General features: G+C 37.6%; 1 protein-coding gene across 3 annotated transcripts in view; it reads right to left on the reverse strand.

Annotated features, from left to right (window-relative positions):
- Window positions 1–375: 375 nt before the first annotated feature.
- The window catches only part of LOC139753205 (dnaJ homolog subfamily B member 9-like), a 27,811-nt gene continuing 8,388 nt past the window's right edge, over window positions 376–19,798 (reverse strand). The window contains exons 2-4 of one of the 3 annotated variants that reach the window (XM_071669420.1): window positions 8,957–9,203; window positions 7,071–7,258; window positions 376–1,924 (exon numbers count right to left, since the gene is read on the reverse strand). In XM_071669420.1, coding sequence (XP_071525521.1) covers window positions 1,733–1,924; window positions 7,071–7,258; window positions 8,957–9,164 — 588 coding nt within the window. In that variant the 5' untranslated portion in view covers window positions 9,165–9,203 and the 3' untranslated portion in view covers window positions 376–1,732. Of the gene's footprint in view, window positions 2,024–7,070; window positions 7,259–8,956; window positions 9,204–15,431; window positions 18,481–19,798 lie in introns of those variants that run through there. The other 2 variants (XM_071669419.1, XM_071669418.1) reach the window with 2 other exon arrangements.

A 19,798-nucleotide genomic window follows, 5' to 3' on the forward strand; every position in this document is an offset into this window, starting at 1 on the left:
TTTCATTTATATACATAGTTTTCTGTATATGTTCAAACATCCTTATTCCACATCAAGGATATTATTCAAAGTATATCACAGACAAAGGAAACCATACAAATCCACCACCATCAAATCATACTCGATGTTCAATTGCACTCAACATATTGACAATATCAACCAACAGCTGTTCAGTTTTGTTCTAAAAAACCAAACAGATTGCTACTCAAAGATGAAATGCAGAGGTAGCCAGCAAAGAACCCACAGTGATACTGCCAAATCATAAATTCTACATCTAAATATTCACAAGAGGTATAACAACTTGAACTTTTGTGATATGTCAATGAATGAAAAGAGCAAATTATACTGATTATGATTTTTAAGCAGAGAGAGAGAGAGAGAGAGAGAGAGAGAGAGAGAGAGAGAGAGAGAGAGAGAGAGAGAGAGAAAAGGATTGTTCAAGGAAGGGAACACTTTGTACTTGAAGACTATTCAAAGCTTGTGAAAGTGAATGAAGATGAAAGAAACTGAGGAAAAATCATTCAAAAGGTGGTAATATGAACTGTACAATTCCTGAATTAACAAAAATATTACAAATACTGTTTGGAAAAAAAAAGACAACCCTTAATGAGTATGGTTAAATCATGACTAGTTTGAGCTAATGCAAATTAATATTCTCCAAATCAAGTCTTGCAATATCTCTCTTACCATCACATAAAAGTGACAAAATATACTTAAAGCTGTCATTTGACTTGTTCAATGCAAAAGAACCAGTTAATACTAATATCTTCATTTAAATATTACAATTATACAGCTACCAGTAAATTTGGCTTCTGGCTTCGTTAAATATGTCAGGGGTTAACTGAGTAAAAAGAGTATTAGCAAGGATGAGTTTTAAGTTGTGCAAGGAAAAAGGTGTACAAGTACGAATAAGATTCTGCATGAGTCATCCTGCCACATGACTTAACACACAAGATATGAACAGATACTGAAAATATCTTGTTAAAACAGGATGGTTCATGTAGATATGCATATTGGAATCACCACATATCCCTGATCATTCATCCATCTTATGTCTTAAATAGAACACATACTTCCCATCCATTTCAGCTTGACACTAACTCTGTTCCACTTATGTCATACAAAATTGTAAAAAAAATCATTCTTCCTTAATGTATTCTCTGAATATACTTTAACCACCTTCACAATACCTTTGTTTCATTCGAATTCTTCCAAATTCTTTATCTTCCTCACACATAATCTTTGCCAATTACTTCAGTGCCCTCACATATTCACTTCAAATGACATAATTCACGCTATAAATATAAATGACGACATACATTTTACAAGAACATATGACAACCAAATACTTTGGGGAAAAAAAAAAAAAATGCAAATCATGCTATTATCATTTACATGATAACATACGATACAACATGAGCCTGATGTATATCACTGATAAGAAAGCTGCACGTGCAAAGAATAAACACTACCATTAGCTTGCAAATAAAGTGAGTTCTAAACAAAAACACAACTGGATAAAATAATCCTAGTAATACTTAAATACCCATTACTAAAGGAAACACATTCCAGTACCTAGGTTGATCATGCTATTTTCTGCTATGGCTCATTTCACTGCATACAGGAACCCCATAAAAGGGGTCCTAGAGTTATATATGATAAATGGATTCAAATGCTTAAAAGATGAATGTTTTTTATGATACTAATCAGATTAAATGCTTAAAAGATAAATTTAGCCGCAAGTGGTGTATGTAGTGACCATATTGCCAACTCTCTGAGTGACAGTTCTACATGTCCTCCCACCAGAGCCACCTCTTTGATTGAAATGTGCTTGATGGTGGAAGTTGCCTCCTTGCTGATGAAACTGGTGCTGTTGCTGTGCCCGCTGGTGAGCTTCATGGTGTCGTCTCATATGGTCTGCATGCTGGAAGTGACCACCCCCAAAGAATGAATCATGGGAACCAAAGTGGTCACCTCCAAAACTACTACCGAAGAAGTCTTCCATATCCATAAAGCCATCATCCTGCATGTGTGGAGGTGGGTTCTGAGTTTAAACTCCTAACTGACAATCTCTATAGAATTAACTTTCACTTTTCATGAAGCAAAAACCAAACCTTGCCTATGTTTTGTTAAGAGTAAGCACTAAATTTTACCAGTGCCTTTCTGTCCTATATATCAATTCTACCAGTAATTGGTTATATAAATTTCAAACTAATCACAGGCACTTTCAGATTTACTTGCACCTTTCTGCTATGGTAAATACATTCCTTATAGAAGTACAATCTCAATCTTATTCATCTCAAAAACTTCTCAAAATACTATTATGGTACTAAATAATTATCTATTACCACAGGGTCCACCACAGGAATTAAAAAGAAAAAATTCTCATTTTTCCCAAATCAATTTCAATTTTCCTAATGAAAGAAATCCATGCAGCTTCAAGACATATCAGAGCCCTTTCTTCAACATGAAATATGTAAGCTTTTAATCAAATTCAAAACTAAATTTCACATTTTCTTTTTAGTTAAATTATAAATCACGAAGTCAAAAGTTGAAACTCTCCAAATGACTGCATTCAAGACATCATACATGTTATGTAAAGCTCCAGTCTATATATATATATATATAGGTTATATATATATATATATATATAGGTTATATATATATATATATATATATATATATATATATATATATATATATGTAGGTTTGCGGCAGGGGTGTGTGAGTCTCCATGGTTGTTTAATTTGTTTATGGATGGGGTTGTTAGGGAGGTGAATGCAAGAGTTTTGGAAAGAGGGGCAAGTATGAAGTCTGTTGGGAATGAGAGAGCTTGGGAAGTGAGTCAGTTGTTGTTCGCTGATGATACAGCGCTGGTGGCTGATTCATGTGAGAAACTGCAGAAGCTGGTGACTGAGTTTGGTAAAGTGTGTGAAAGAAGAAAGTTAAGAGTAAATGTGAATAAGAGCAAGGTTATTAGGTACAGTAGGGTTGAGGGTCAAGTCAATTGGGAGGTAAGTTTGAATGGAGAAAAACTGGAGGAAGTAAAGTGTTTTAGATATCTGGGAGTGGATCTGGCAGCGGATGGAACCATGGAAGCGGAAGTGGATCATAGGGTGGGGGAGAGGGCGAAAATCCTGGGGGCCTTGAAGAATGTGTGGAAGTCGAGAACATTATCTCGGAAAGCAAAAATGGGTATGTTTGAAGGAATAGTGGTTCCAACAATGTTGTATGGTTGCGAGGCATGGACTATGGATAGGGTTGTGCGCAGGAGGATGGATGTGCTGGAAATGAGATGTTTGAGGACAATGTGTGGTGTGAGGTGGTTTGATCGAGTAAGTAACGTAAGGGTAAGAGAGATGTGTGGAAATAAAAAGATCGTGGTTGAGAGAGCAGAAGAGGGTGTTTTGGAATGGTTCGGGCACATGGAGAGAATGAGTGAGGAAAGATTGACCAAGAGGATATATGTGTCGGAGGTGGAGGGAACGAGGAGAAGAGGGAGACCAAATTGGAGGTGGAAAGATGGAGTGAAAAAGATTTTGTGTGATCAGGGCCTGAACATGCAGGAGGGTGAAAGGAGGGCAAGGAAAAGAGTGAATTGGAGCGATGTGGTATACCGGGGTTGACGTGCTGTTAGTGGACTGAATCAAGGCATGTGAAGCGTCTGGGGTAAACCATGGAAAGCTGTGTAGGTATGTATATTTGCGTGTGTGGACGTATGTATATACATGTGTATGGGGGTGGGTTGGGCCATTTCTTTCGTCTGTTTCCTTGCGCTACCTCGCAAACGCAGGAGACAGCGGAAAAAAAAAAAAAAAATATATATATATATATATATATATATATATATATATATATATATATATATATTTTTTTTTGTCGCTGTCTCCCGCGTTTGCGAGGTAGCGCAAGGAAACAGACGAAAGAAATGGCCCAACCCTCCCCCATACACATGCCTTGATTCAATCCACTGACAGCACGTCACCCCCGGTATACCACATCGCTCCAATTCACTCTATTCTTTGCCCTCCTTTCACCCTCCTGCATGTTCAGGCCCCGATCACACAAAATCTTTTTCACTCCATCTTTCCACCTCCAATTTGGTCTCCCTCTTCTCCTCGTTCCCTCCACCTCCGACACATATATCCTCTTGGTCAATCTTTCCTCACTCATTCTCTCCATGTGACCAAACCATTTCAAAACACCCTCTTCTGCTCTCTCAACCACGCTCTTTTTATTTCCACACATCTCTCTTACCCTTACGTTGCTTACTCGATCAAACCACCTCACACCACACATTGTCCTCAAACATCTCATTTCCAGCACATCCATCCTCCTGCGCACAACTCTATCCATAGTCCATGCCTCGCAACCATACAACATTGTTGGAACCACTATTCCTTCAAACATACCCATTTTTGCTTTCCGAGATAATGTTCTCGACTTCCACACATTCTTCAAGGCTCCCAGAATTTTCGCCCCCTCCCCCACCCTATGATCCACTTCCGCTTCCATGGTTCCATCCGCTGCCAGATCCACTCCCAGATATCTAAAACACTTCACTTCCTCCAGTTTTTCTCCATTCAAACTCACCTCCCAATTGACTTGACCCTCAACCCTACTGTACCTAATAACCTTGCTCTTATTCACATTTACTCTTAACTTTCTTCTTTCACACACTTTACCAAACTCAGTCACCAGCTTCTGCAGTTTCTCACATGAATCAGCCACCAGCGTTGTATCATCAGCGAACAACAACTGACTCACTTCCCAAGCTCTCTCATCCCCAACAGACTTCATACTTGCCCCTCTTTCCAAAACTCTTGCATTCACCTCCCTAACAACCCCATCCATAAACAAATTAAACAACCATGGAGACATCACACACCCCTGCCGCAAACCTACATTCAATGAGAACCAATCACTTTCCTCTCTTCCTACACGTACACATGCCTTACCTCCTCGATAAAAACTTTTCACTGCTTCTAACAACTTGCCTCCCACACCATATATTCTTAATACCTTCCACAGAGCATCTCTATCAACTCTATCATATGCCTTCTCCAGATCCATAAATGCTACATACAAATCCATTTGCTTTTCTAAGTATTTCTCACATACATTCTTCAAAGCAAACACCTGATCCACACATCCTCTACCACTTCTGAAACCACACTGCTCTTCCCCAATCTGATGCTCTGTACATGCCTTTTTTTTTTTTTTTTTTTTTTTTCCCAAAAGAAGGAATAGAGAAGGGGGCCAGGTGAGGATATTCCCTTAAAGGCCCAGTTCTCTGTTCTTAACGCTACCTCGCTAACGCGGGAAATGGCGAATAGTTTGAAAGAAAGAAATATATATATATATATACAGAGAGAGAGAGAGAGAGAGAGAGAGAGAGAGAGAGAGAGAGAGAGAGAGAGAGAGGCCACCTTATGAAATAACAGATATAAATAGTAGTCCATGTGCATGTTTGTATTATCACACATTTGTCAATATAAAAGCTTCATAATTTAGCCTTCTTGGTTATTCCTCTATCCTTCCCTCATACTTTTCTTTAATACTTTTCTTTAAGACAAATTTTTCCTGGTAAGGAATTTTTTCATTTTCCCTATCCTGTGGGGACCATACACTAAATATTACAGAATCAAGAGATAAATAAACCTTATACAATACATAAGCACAAGCATACATTCAATAAAGCATTAAAGCATTACATTAGAATTTTCATCCATGACATTAACTCTAGATGTTAATAATGACTTCCAGTATTTCATCAGGCATGCAGACAATACACGTTCTTGGTTTTACATTAGAATTTAAAAAGCATTTTAACAAATTTACACCAAGCATTCTTTTAGGTTAAATAAAAGAACCAGACCCTACAGTTTGTAATTTGTCAAAAAACATCCATAAGGTATGGCTACGTGTGAGCACATGCACATGTAATTTCCTAATTGTAAAATTCAGGGAAGAAACTCTACAATTATGGGGTCCCTCTTGAACTTTCTATACCATCATATAACTTAACTTTTCACATTCATGTACACTTTCTCCACCCGAAGTCTCTATACTTTATTCACCCCATTTACCAACCACTCAATTATCACAGTACACTGTGTCCATAGATGAACTTAAGAATGCAATACAGATAACAATATGTAGATCATTTTCAGACTTTTTCTGTGCAGGAGATTCATGAATTATCTGACTTGCAAGTATCCAATTATTCCAACCATCCATCAGGCTTTCCTCAAATCCAATAACCACTGATTATCTATCTAAAGTCCAGTATCCCAAATTTTGGACCCCAACTCAGAACTTATACACATCCTTATGACTGCCACTAAAAATGCTTCTTACGACTGCAGTTACTTATCTAAACTGTTTTGTGTGTCTGTTTATTTCAGGTAAATCTCTATAGCCCCCAGAGGTCCTTCCCTTTCAAATCAGTATTTCTTCAAGTGGGGTGACCAAACTAGTGGTGCATTATCATTAAGCATTTGGTTGAGATGATGATCAACCATATACAAGACAAAAGCTGCAGCTTGTCTACATTTCTTTATAGCTTTTTACAATCCTACTTCTTCCACTATTTTTAGCATAATCACCAAACAATAAAATGTTTGTATGTGTACAAACTTTCATGCATGCCAACATGCCTATGCACTGCACAATGTATATACCATATTACCATTCTATCACTGAAACCATTGATCTCACATAAAACTCTGCTAAGATGATAACATGCCACATATGTTTATACATGCAAAGGGTCAAAAACATTTCAAAGCATGAGTTACGTCTAATATAATCAACCATAAAATATACATGTTAAGAGTGCTACAAACCAGCTTATCTACTGTAACCTGCGCTACAAACCAGCTTATCTACTGTAACCTACAATCTATCTTAAACAAGATAGTACAAAGAACCCACATCCAGACATGCAAGAATAGCAGAGGAACTGCATCACTATTACAAACAGCATTAGGATATATCTACCAAATATGCAACATTAATAAATCATTAGTATAAGCATATTACAAAATTAGTAAATGTGGTGTACTTACAAAGTCTCTGGCAAAGCCACCACCAAAGCCTGGGAAGCTGTCAAACTCGGCAAAAATGTCATCAAAGTTGAAGTGGAAGGCATGGTTAAAGGGCTTTTCTCCTCCCCCGGTTTGCTTGTGTGTGTAGCCAGCATGACCCACCATGTCATATTCTTTTCTTTTATCATCATCAGAGAGCACTTCATATGCTGCCATAAAAATAATTAAGTTTAGTGCAACTGATGATATGATAAAACATACATCATATACAACTCCAACTCACCAAACCTAAATTTTGATACAAAAATGATCAAGTACTTGAACACAAAAAAATCAGACAGAGTAGCTTTCTACTCGCATGTACCCATGACAAGATTTAGTCAGAATGACAGGGATAGCTTGAAGCGCTCACCATGTCTTGCTTCACATACAAGACTTCTCAGCTGCTAAATGCACTACATTATTATCAATTGTTGGTTCATCTAAGACCAATTTCAACCACATGTCAAGTTTTCTTTTGAAATGTTTCTGGAGAGAGAGAGAGAGAGAGAGAGAGAGAGAGAGAGAGAGAGAGAGAGAGAGAGAGAGAGAGAGAGAGAGAGAGAGAGTGTCCCTACAAGGACCTAAGGTGAGACTTTGCAGGTATGATAAAGCTACTGTGTGATGTTTACTGCATGCCTTGCTCTCTGAACTATGCAGTTTCTTCTGGCCAACACTCCCTTTTTTTTTACGTTAAAGACTCTGCAATTGTCAATTTGAGGTCTGACATCAGCAAAGAGTCTAATCTCAATTTTTCTATAATCACTCTGTACATGTTCCCTATATCTCCTAGCATTGCATTAACCATCAAATTTAGTTTCTTTGTTGCAAATCCATATATTTTTTTCTGATATCTTTTCATTATATCCCTGGGGACGGGATAAAGATCACTTCCCACTTATTTCCCGCAAGTTGTAGAAGGTGACTAAAAGAATTGGGAGCAGGGGCTGGAAATCCTCCCCTCCTATTCAACTTTTTTAAAAGAAGGAACAGAGATGTGGTTCAAGTCTGGATTTTTCCCTTTGAGGCTCAGTCATCTGTTCTTGACACTACCTCACTAATACGGGAAATGGCGAATACGTATGAAAAAAATCTTTTCAGTATATTCCCGGGTTTTACTCCTAATTTCATGATTCTGTATCTTCTTTGCCGAGTTACTTTAATAATCTTACTCTTTATACTATCTATTTGCTACTATCTAAGTACTATCATGTAACCAGCTCTTCGTTCTAGAATGCAGAGTTCAGATTCCTTCAACAACTCATGGCAAGTCTTAAGCTCCACAACAACAATTCTACTTGTAAAGAATCTGCTTATTCTTTCTAATTCATTTCCTTCAGCTTTAACTACTGACTAAATACCACGATAGTACTCGCATTCATTTCTTATATACCACTAAACATCATTAACTTTGTCTCATGAAAATTCTCATCACCATAATGCTTCTTATTTGACTTGAAAGCACTACCTTATCAATGTGTTCCTTGAAATTTAGTTCTTCAGTTACAGCAACTCCCAAATCTTTGATGTTTACTTCAATGTACTTCTCTCTCTATAGGGCCCTTGTAGGAAGTGGCTGATCCATTGTTAATTGTTCAACAAGATATTTGTTCAAATTTGTCCTCAAATTCCTTCGGTTCTCTTCCAACCACTTCAATATATGGTGTCACAGTACACCAATGGCCAAATTGTGTACTTGTTGGCCTTCATTAGGTTATTGTTAACAATATCATTTAATATTTTTCTTGATCATTCACTCAAAAACCTTTATTACATGTAACAAACTTCTGGAGAAACAAAGACAGGGAAAGAAAATTGTATAAAACTTCCATAAGAAAAATTATTTTACCATCTCAAAGGGTACTTACCCTCTGCAATTTCTCTAAATTTCTCTTCTGCTCCTTTCTCTTTGTTTTTGTCAGGGTGGTACAGAACAGCAAGCTTACGGAAGGCCTTTTTAATTTCCTTGTCACTAGCACTCCTCTTTATCCCAAGCACGTCATAGTAGTCCCTGGCACACAATGCTATGGTAACCATTGTCAGAAAAATGCATGACCACAACAACCACAGATCCATGATCACTATCCACAATGGTACTACAGCTGTCACAAACACCTGTTGGGAGAAAATTCACAGGTGCAGTTAATCACAAACTGGATAAAACTATAGTCAAACAGTGAAAGAAAATCCCTGGAAACTACAACCCATTAGAGTATTCATCACTTAAGGTTTATCTAAATATCAATCTATAACTTATGTCAACCTTCTAGTTGAAAATAATCCATCTTCTATCTATAAAGTATAATCAAAAATAGATTACTACAAAACATACACAGTACTTAACTTTCATTGCATTTTCCATGTAAACCAGGCAAGAGAACATTTTAAAGAATGCATTAGGATAATGAATATCAATAAATATCAAAACTTTTATTAAAGTATCTGCAGTCAACACAATTCAAAATCTTGCTGCCATATAAAGTTGGCAAAAATGTCTACTGACAATACTGGTTCAGGACTGATAAAATACCATTAAACATATAGCCTTGTTTTTTCTCTCTTACCACATTTCATGCATATCCAAATGCAAACTGCTGTGACTTATCTGAAAGTCACTAACTTAAATACACTATATTTTCATGAGACTCATGATCTAATTAGGATTTTTAAGTGACAAACAAAAGATTTGTGGGTGATAAATGAAACAAGCATAAAAACCATAATTCTTTGGATTATTCCTATACCTTTGGAATCTTTTAAAATCCCAAGGTACAGTAACTTAATTCTATTCAGATTGCAGTACATAAATCAAACAAAAACAATAAATAATGGTAATACTGTACTCATGAAACATGGTAAATATACAAACAAATCCATTTAGGAACCAACTATTACACCCTCCAAAGCATAAACAACCAATTGTTAAACTTTCATGCAGTCATCTACAGGGCAACCATTCAAGACAAAAACCTCAAAACAATTCATAAAAGATGATAATACTACGTATCACATGAAATCCATTTCAGGAAGCATATTACTACATATCTTTAGGGAACTTCCTTTGGCACTTCAAATTCTTTAAATAAACACATGATGGACTATCCCAACTCAGCATCAAGTTCAGATGGTCCATTTTAGAAAAGTCAAACCAAATGAAAAGCCCTCAATAATCTGCATGTCCTCCCACCTTACCCCAAAATATCTTAATTTGTAATAAGCAAAAGGTAGGTTTAATACCTACATGTGGGTGCAAAAAGCACCATCTGACTGATGTAATTAAATATGAGAGGGCAAAAGGGATCATTATAAACCATAAATCAATGAAAACTAAGACTAAAAATCTCATTTTAAAATTAGAAAATAGTAAGCTGCAATTTATCCAAATTATGCGAGCCAAAGGTTAACTACCATTAGGATACTTACTGTAAAACCTAGTAATGTTAACATTATCTTTAAACATAACTCAGTCACCATCACAGACTGAAATGTAAAATCTTCCTTACAAACTAACCCTTAACAGAGATCGTTTATCATACATCCTCACATCAAATTTATGAAGTAATGCTTCATATAAAGGGAAAGCTATTGCAACATGAGATCACAGTATCCATCAACACTTCAGAAAAATGTAGTCTTTGGCTAATTCAACCAAAAAGCTTTTTATTGCAAATCTGTATCTAACTACCTATACCTTGCCTTCCTGCCCTAAGAGTTCCTCCTATCCTTATGAGGTTTCCTGCAGCACTCTGGAAGCTGACCATGTCCACCAGTCTGGGCCACAGGTAATAAATTGTTGCGGTGTGTACATCTACGAGCAGAAAGAGAAGGGCAACTGAGCAGTAAGTGCTTAATGTCTTCTTTATGGTAGTTCCATCAAGAGATGATGGGTCTTGGGATATGATGGAACCATGTCTGTAGTAATGGGTGATGTTGAGAGCACAAGCAAGAGGGCATGACCTGTGTTTGAGGAGTGTATACTTTGGGGGTTGGAATATAAAAACAGAGTTTGGTGGTTGATTGTTTAGTGCCTGTCAGGTTCTTTCTGGGAGTGTGTGTTTTGTCAGTGCTATATATGTTGGTGGTGGTGGCGAGATGGGGGGAAATGTGAGCAGAGGTTACTGAAGCATGACAGGGGTAAGCTTTTTATTTCTATTTGCAGGTTAGTGGTTACTTACAGAAAAGAGGTTTCTGAAGTATGATACAGGGGTAAGTTGCAAGTTTTTTATTTCTATTTGAAGGTTAGTGGATACTTACAGAGTAGTTTGGGTGGGAGGGGTCTACTGCTGTTGCACAGATTTGGGAGCCAAGCATGTTAAGGTGGGAATGTATTGGGAGGTTCCATTTCATTGTGAAGTGTGTTGAGTGTTTGTGGTGGTATGCAACCAATCTGGCAGGTAATTGTTCAAGATGAACTATTTTGTGTGCTTTGCAGTTGTTATATTTGCTTTTGAGTGGGTGGAAGACCAGGTAGTTTACAGTGGAGTGGATGAACTGTTTGTAGATGATGATCAATTCTTTTTCTTGTCCAAAACTGGTTCCAGTTAAGTGTTCTGAAGGCATATAATTTGTGTGTTGCTTTTCCTATTGTCACTGATGTGGGAAGTGAATGTCATATGTGTCATATGTGATGTTCACTGGGATTGTTTGTCCATTCATACTGACTGAAGGTGTACACTGGATTTGTGTCTGCCTGGGGCTAAAAGTAATTGGAAACTTCTGTATAAATGTACCTACACACACACACACACATATATATATATATATATATATATATATATATATATATATATATATATATATATATATATATATATGTATATATATATATATATATATATATATATATATATATATATATATATATATATATATATATATATATACATATATATATATATATATTTTTTTTTTTTTTTTTTTTATACTTTGTCGCTGTCTCCCGCGTTTGCGAGGTAGCGCAAGGAAACAGACGAAAGAAATGGCCCACCCCCCCCCCCATACACATGTACATACACGTCCACACACGCAAATATACATACCTACACAGCTTTCCATGGTTTACCCCAGACGCTTCACATGCCTTGATTCAATCCACTGACAGCACGTCAACCCCTGTATACCACATGACTCCAATTCACTCTATTCCTTGCCCTCCTTTCACCCTCCTGCATGTTCAGGCCCCGATCACACAAAATCTTTTTCACTCCATCTTTCCACCTCCAATTTGGTCTCCCTCTTCTCCTCGTTCCCTCCACCTCCGACACATATATCCTCTTGGTCAATCTCTCCTCACTCATTCTCTCCATGTGCCCAAACCATTTCAAAACACCCTCTTCTGCTCTCTCAACCACGCTCTTTTTATTTCCACACATCTCTCTTACCCTTACGTTACTTACTCGATCAAACCACCTCACACCACACATTGTCCTCAAACATCTCATTTCCAGGACATCCATCCTCCTGCGCACATCTCTATCCATAGCCCACGCCTCGCAACCATACAACATTGTTGGAACCACTATTCCTCAAACATACCATATATATATATATATATATATATATATATATATATATATATATATATATATATATATACACATGTATATATATACACGTCCACACACGCATATATACATACCTATACATCTCAATGTATACATATATATACACACACAGACATATACACATGTACATAATTAATACTGTCTTGCCTTTATTCATTCCCATCGCCACCTCGCCACACATGGAATAACAACCCCCTTCCCCCTCATGTGTGTGAGGTAGCGCTAGGAAAGACAACAAAGGCCCCATTCGTCACACACAGTCTCTAGCCGTCATGTAATAATGCACCGAAACCACAGCTCCCTTTCCACATCCAGGCCTCACAGAACTTTCCATGGTTTACCCCAGACGCTTCACATGCCCTGGTTCAATCCATTGACAGCAAGTCGACCCTGGTATACCACATCATTCCAATTCACTCTATTCCTTGCACGCCTTTCACCCTCCTGCATGTTCAGGCCCCGATCACTCAAAATCTTTTTCACTCCATCTTTCCACCTCCAATTTGGTCTCCCACTTCTCCTCGTTCCCTCCACCTCTGACACATATATCCTCTTGGTCAATCTTTCCTCACTCATTCTCTCAATGTGACCAAACCATTTCAAAACACCCTCTTCTGCTCTCTCAACCACACTCTTTTTATTACCACACATCTCTTACCCTTACATTACTTACTCGATCAAACCACCTCACACCACATATTGTCCTCAAACATCTCATTTCCAGCACATCCACCCTCCTCTGCACAACTCTATCCATAGCCCATGCCTCGCAACCATACAACATTGTTGGAACCACTATTCCTTCAAACATACCCATTTTTGCTTTCCAAGATAATGTTCTCGACTTCCACACGTTCTTCAAGGCTCCCAGAATTTTCACTCCCTCCCCCACCCTATGATTCACTTCCACTTCCATGGTTCCATCCGCTGCCAAATCCACTCCTACATATCTAAAACACTTCACTTCCTCCAGTTTTTCTCCATTCAAACTTACCTCCCAATTGACTTGACCCTCAACCCTACTGTACCTAATTTAGCAACACAGCAACAAAGCGACAAAGCAAAATAAAAAAAAAAAAAATATATATATATATATATATATATATATATTTTTTTTTTGCCGCTGTCTCCCGCGTTTGTGAGGTAGCACACACATATATATATATATATATATATATATATATATATATATATATATATATATATATATATATATTTTTTTATACTTTGTCGCTGTCTCCCGCGTTTGCGAGGTAGCGCAAGGAAACAGATGAAAGAAATGGCCCAACCCCCCCCACACACATGTATATACATACGTCCACACACGCAAATATACATACCTACACAGCTTTCCATGGCTTACCCCAGACGCTTCACATGCCTTGATTCAATCCACTGACAGCACGTCAACCCCGGTATACCACATCGCTCCAATTCACTCTATTCCTTGCCCTCCTTTCACCCTCCTGCATGTTCAGGCCCCGATCACACAAAATCTTTTTCACTCCATCTTTCCACCTCCAATTTGGTCTCCCTCTTCTCCTTGTTCCCTCCACCTCCGACACATATATCCTCTTGGTCAATCTTTCCTCACTCATCCTCTCCATGTGCCCAAACCACTTCAAAACACCCTCTTCTGCTCTCTCAACCACGCTCTTTTTATTTCCACACATCTCTCTTACCCTTACGTTACTCACTCGATCAAACCACCTCACACCACACATTGTCCTCAAACATCTCATTTCCAGCACATCCATCCTCCTGCGCACAACTCTATCCATAGCCCACGCCTCGCAATCATACAACATTGTTGGAACCACTATTCCTTCAAACAAACATATATATATATATATATATATATATATATATATATATATATTTCTTCTCTCTCACATACTTGCTCACTGTTTCCCATGTTCGTGAAATAGCAACAGATAAAGATGAAAAAAATTCCTCATTCACTGATGTCCATTCTTAACACTTGTAATGCACTGAAACCACAGCTCCCTATCCATAACCAGGCCCCACAGACCTTTCCGTGGTTTCCCCCAGCTGCTTCAGCCTTAGTTCAGTCCACAGACAGCAGGTTGACTCATATATACCACATTGCTCAATTTCACTATTCTATGGAAGAATTTCCCCTCATCCATGTTCAGGCCCTGAGCACTCAAAATATTTTTCACTTCATCTTCCATTTCTAATTTGGTCTCCCCTTCTCATTGTCACCTCCACTTACAACACATAAGTCCTCTCTATCAACCTCTCCCCATTCATTCTCTCATATCAAAATCATTTCAGAAAACTTTCTTCAAAGTAATCACATGATCTAACTATCCTCCACCACTTCTGAAACCACATTATTGCTCCCTAATCTGATGCTCTATACATGCCTTCACCCTCTCAATCACCTCTCTCCCATACAACTTGCAGTTACACTCAACAAACTTATATCTTTTTAGTTCAAACACTAACCTTTCAACAATGCCCCTATACATGCAATCTGCAAATCCTCAAGCATCACACCATGATCCATACATACAATGAAAATCCTAACTAGATAATCAGCCTCACATCCAGTGGGCAGGACCACAGGTCATGGAGTGTAGTGACATTAAATGTGTCTATGTGGAAGAGTGAGGGACAACTGAGCAGCATGTTTAGTACCTTCACTGTGGTATGTGTATCAATTGCCAAGAAGGGTCTTGAGATATGGTGAACCAATGTTTGTGGTGTTGTAGGGATGGGAGATGTCAAGAGCTCACATGAGAAGTGTAGCCTGCATATGTTTGGGGAGAGTGGTTTTAAGATGAGTGTGTCTGCTGGGGTGGCCTTTAAGATTGAGTTGAAAGGGCTGTTGTTTAACAGTTATTGGATTATTTTTGAGTACATGTTTTGTAAATGAGTTTTTAATAATGTAGGTTGCTGCTGAAGTGTAAGCAGAGATAAGCTTTATTATTTCTATCTGAGCAATGGTAATTAATTATAGAGTGGTTTGGATAGGAAGGGTCTGGTGTGGATGCAAATATTTGAGTGCCAAGTAAACTGAGGGGGAATTGTACCAGGAGGATCTTCATTCCACCAAGTAGGTGTTGTGTGCAAGTGATTGCTCGGCAGTCATAAATCATTCTGAGTGCTCTGCTTCCAGAGGTTTGCAGCTTTGTTATATCCTCTTTTGAGAAGATGGATGGCCAGGCAACCTATGTTGTATGTAGTTTAGGATGCAGTAATTAAATTTTACATACACTAGCAAATTCTTTTTCATATCCAAATCTGATACAACTCAGTGCTCTGTAAGCATTAGTTTATTTGAGGCTTTTGTATTGATGATTGTGGTATGAACTGCGAGTGTCCCATGTACTGTACATGATGCCTAAAAACGTTTTGTTGGCCATACAAGATAATGGAAGGGTGCAGGTTATAGTAATGTCCGTCTAAGATTAAAAGAGTAACTAAAGACTTCTGTTCGATGCAGACACTCTGTTCTGGGTGAACCATTTTTCAGTTGTATAATGTGCTGTTGCATGTTTGTTGTTCCCTCCATGGTCTATAAGAATAAATAGGAGGTTGTGCAGGAGGAGCTGCTTCTTTGGAAACTCCATTTAGGGGTTTTACATGAACCTCTGTCTAGCACTCCATAATTAGAAAACTCCTTACTTCAGCACAAGAATACAGGTGTTCAGTGAAATGGCATTAGTGTAACTTAATGCTTTGTTGTCTGGATATTTCCTAGGCAGCCATGCTTCAAAACATTTAACTGTTTACTATGCTACAGGCCCAAAGTGGTTCTCCTTTCCAAATTCTTTGCATTTTGCCCTCATAACAGCATCTAACAAGTACCTTAAGATCCAGTGGTGAGTGCAAAAATGTTACTAGTAAGACAAGAAAGCCCACTGTACATGATTATGCAACATTTAGGACTCATGAGAATTAGGGTACATTATTGACCTGCAATACTTATACTTCAAACTCGAGGCTAATTACGAGAAAAGTTACTTTTATATTCTTTACATACAGTGAAAAGTTAGCACCTTATCAATCTCTCATCATGGATTAAGTGCATGCTGGATGTAATATGAGTATTATCACAATTCCATATTTTCAGGCTATATTAATCACTATTGTTTTTGTCATGATCTATGTTCAACTGTCCTTTGTGCCATTCAGAATCTGAAAACCCTTTAACTGTGATGCAGTGACATAAGAAAAAGTAATGAAGTTTTAATGCAGAATCAACAGGAGTGTCTTGGTTTATCACCATTAAGAGAGGACCTTTCATATTCTTTAATTATAGGTTTATGTTTGATTCTGGGCCGGCAAATCTTTCATCTATAATCCTTGTTTTACCCTGCATTTTCCCTTCCTACTTTTTTTGAAGGGGAAACTTAGGTTGGTGAGTACACATTTTTTTTAAATGCCCAATGCTCTTCTAAAACTATTCTAGCGAGAGTTACAATTCTACTGATGTGATTTCCACTGGTTCCCTCAATTAAATTTACTGTACAAGTGAAGCTGACATTTACCTAAATAACCACAGTTGTAAAAAGTAAAACTTATTTGTAGCTATTGAGAAAATACTACATGTTTCGACCTATTTGATCCTCTAGCAAGTCCCCTTGGTAATACTAGGTACCCTAATCTGGCAAAATTTCTAATTTGGCAACCAGTTGGCCCTAAGGCTGCCAGACTAGATACAAGGGTGTATATGTAAATTTTATCATGTCCAACAGTACTGTCAATACTTCACATGCATGAAACTTTCAAATTAACTTGAATTCTATATCTAACTCAATACTATCCATTCACAAGTTCCCACATTCCACTAGAATTAATCACATATTTCTTGGGTCTGTTGTCTGGAAATAAAGTTTTTTGTGGGTTTGGATGATCTACAAACAACTGAAAGACTTTCCTAAGATCCTGGCAAAAATGTGGGGGCTCAACTTTTGGAGATGTTGAAAAGTTTCTTAATAACAAGTCATCAGGAAATTGCAAATAGAAACTAAACCAGTCTATGTTAGAATAATAAAAGGGACCAATGGCAATTGTTCCAGAAATGTGGTCATAGAGGTCATATAATCTCCCATCTCCAGACATCCACCGAGAAGCTGATCTCAGGGGCAAGTTTGGCTCATGTGATTTAAAAAAAGCAGGGAATACGGATCCAGTTTGCACCTCCACACCCACCCCATACACAATTGGTTGTGGTCCATTGCTACCTTGCAAAGTATTTAGCCGACAGGTACACCAGAGTGATAGTTGGAATGAACACTTGTGATGGATAAACATGCCCAAGATCTTTAATGAAAGGTGTTCTGCTTCATTTTTTGATGCTTCATTACTTCCTTTTTCTGGTAAGTATCCTCCAACTACACACAATTGAAGACCTTCCACTTCTCTCTCAATGCTAGTTATCTTCTCAACCATGGCACTAATGGCTGCTTCTTCATTCTTACTACCATCAAAGTGAGCAACACCAACAGTTCCTGATGGGTGTCTAATTATGACAATATGGCAAGTGGTGGCATCATCAGACCCTACAGTCTTTACTTTTGAATCGTTTCCTGGTACAACACCAAACTCACCTTGTGCAACATACAAGGAGAATTCTGGTTGTATACATCTTGCACTCTGATGAACAAAACTCAATGCTTTCTCAACAACATTAGGATAACAGGTATAGAGCTCATCTGTGGAATTTGGACATGTAATTAATGGAGTTCCTTCAACCACTATAACCATATCTGCCTATGTTAAACAGACTGAACCACTATTCCATCTATCCTCTTCGGTGACTATCTTTCCTAGTGCAAGTCTTCTGCCAGTCCACCCTGAAAGAGAAGAGGGAATTTGTCTTCCAAACAGCAAGAATGAAAATTTGAAGACACTAATATAATGACTCCATAAATGATATTTAAGCTCCTAAGATGCAATAAACACTAACAATCTTGCAGAAGATACCAACAGATTAAGAAAACAAAAGTGCAACTAAAAAAAATACTCCACTCACTAAGAGATGTACATATGCACGATTAAATCAAATGAAAAATGGGACAAATTTGGAAATACATACCGGATATACAGTATATGCATCTATGGTAGAATTAAAGATAAATGGGTAAAGCTGCAGAAAATAAGTCAAGCATGTGCTTTCATACATATAAATCACTTTATCTATTCCAGTATTGATCTCACAGACAACGTCCTGGAATAGGATATACAGCCTGTGCCTACAGCTCTTGAGATACGGAGCCACACCAATTCAAATTTCAAGATATATACCACTTTTCTATGCCTTCCAAAGTTAGTTGAGTTTTTCAAAACAGTACTTCTTTTAGACAACACTGCATAATTACAAGAGGGAATAGCAAAATTTCAGACAAAAATGGCAACACATATAATGTAAGGAAAATCTGACCACACAATCTCATATCTGTTATGAAAAATTCTGAATTTCTTCAAAACCTTGGAGGCATGACCTATGGTAGTTCTTTATGCTTGAGAAACTAGAGTATAAATAGTAACAAGAAAATTTCAAATCCTCTGCCAGAAGCAATAAAACAAATTTTGGAAACGCAGTTCTATACAGTATGAGCTTTGGACTAAGGAAACGCAGTTCTATACAGTATGAGCTTTGGACTAAGTCAGGTCTTGCCTTTAATCAGATTTTATCATGATAAACTTTGCAGGGTTTTTTTCAGTGATAAATGTTCTGATATCTAGAATCAAGATAATACCTTCAGAATTACAACGATCAAAAATATATACCTATGCTTATTACAGCTTACAAGCTATCACCACATACATAATATATAATTTTCTTTACCATATCTTAATGTATTAAGTCACAAATAGCAACTGGTTGTCTTCAAATATGAAATAATGTGATTAGTTATCTACTTCATTTATTATACTTTGTCGCTGTCTCCCACGTTAGCAAGGTAGTGCAAGGAAACAGATGAAAGAATGGCCCAACCCACCCACATACACATGTATATACATACACATCCACACACGCACATATACATACCTAAACATTTCAACGTATACATATAAACATATGTACATAATTCATACTTGCTGCCTTTATTCATTCCCGTCACCACCCCACCACACATGAAATGACAACCCCCTCCCCCACATGTGCGT

This window comes from Panulirus ornatus, chromosome 14 (assembly GCF_036320965.1).
Source record: "Panulirus ornatus isolate Po-2019 chromosome 14, ASM3632096v1, whole genome shotgun sequence".
Classification (NCBI taxonomy): Eukaryota; Metazoa; Arthropoda; class Malacostraca; order Decapoda; family Palinuridae; genus Panulirus; species Panulirus ornatus.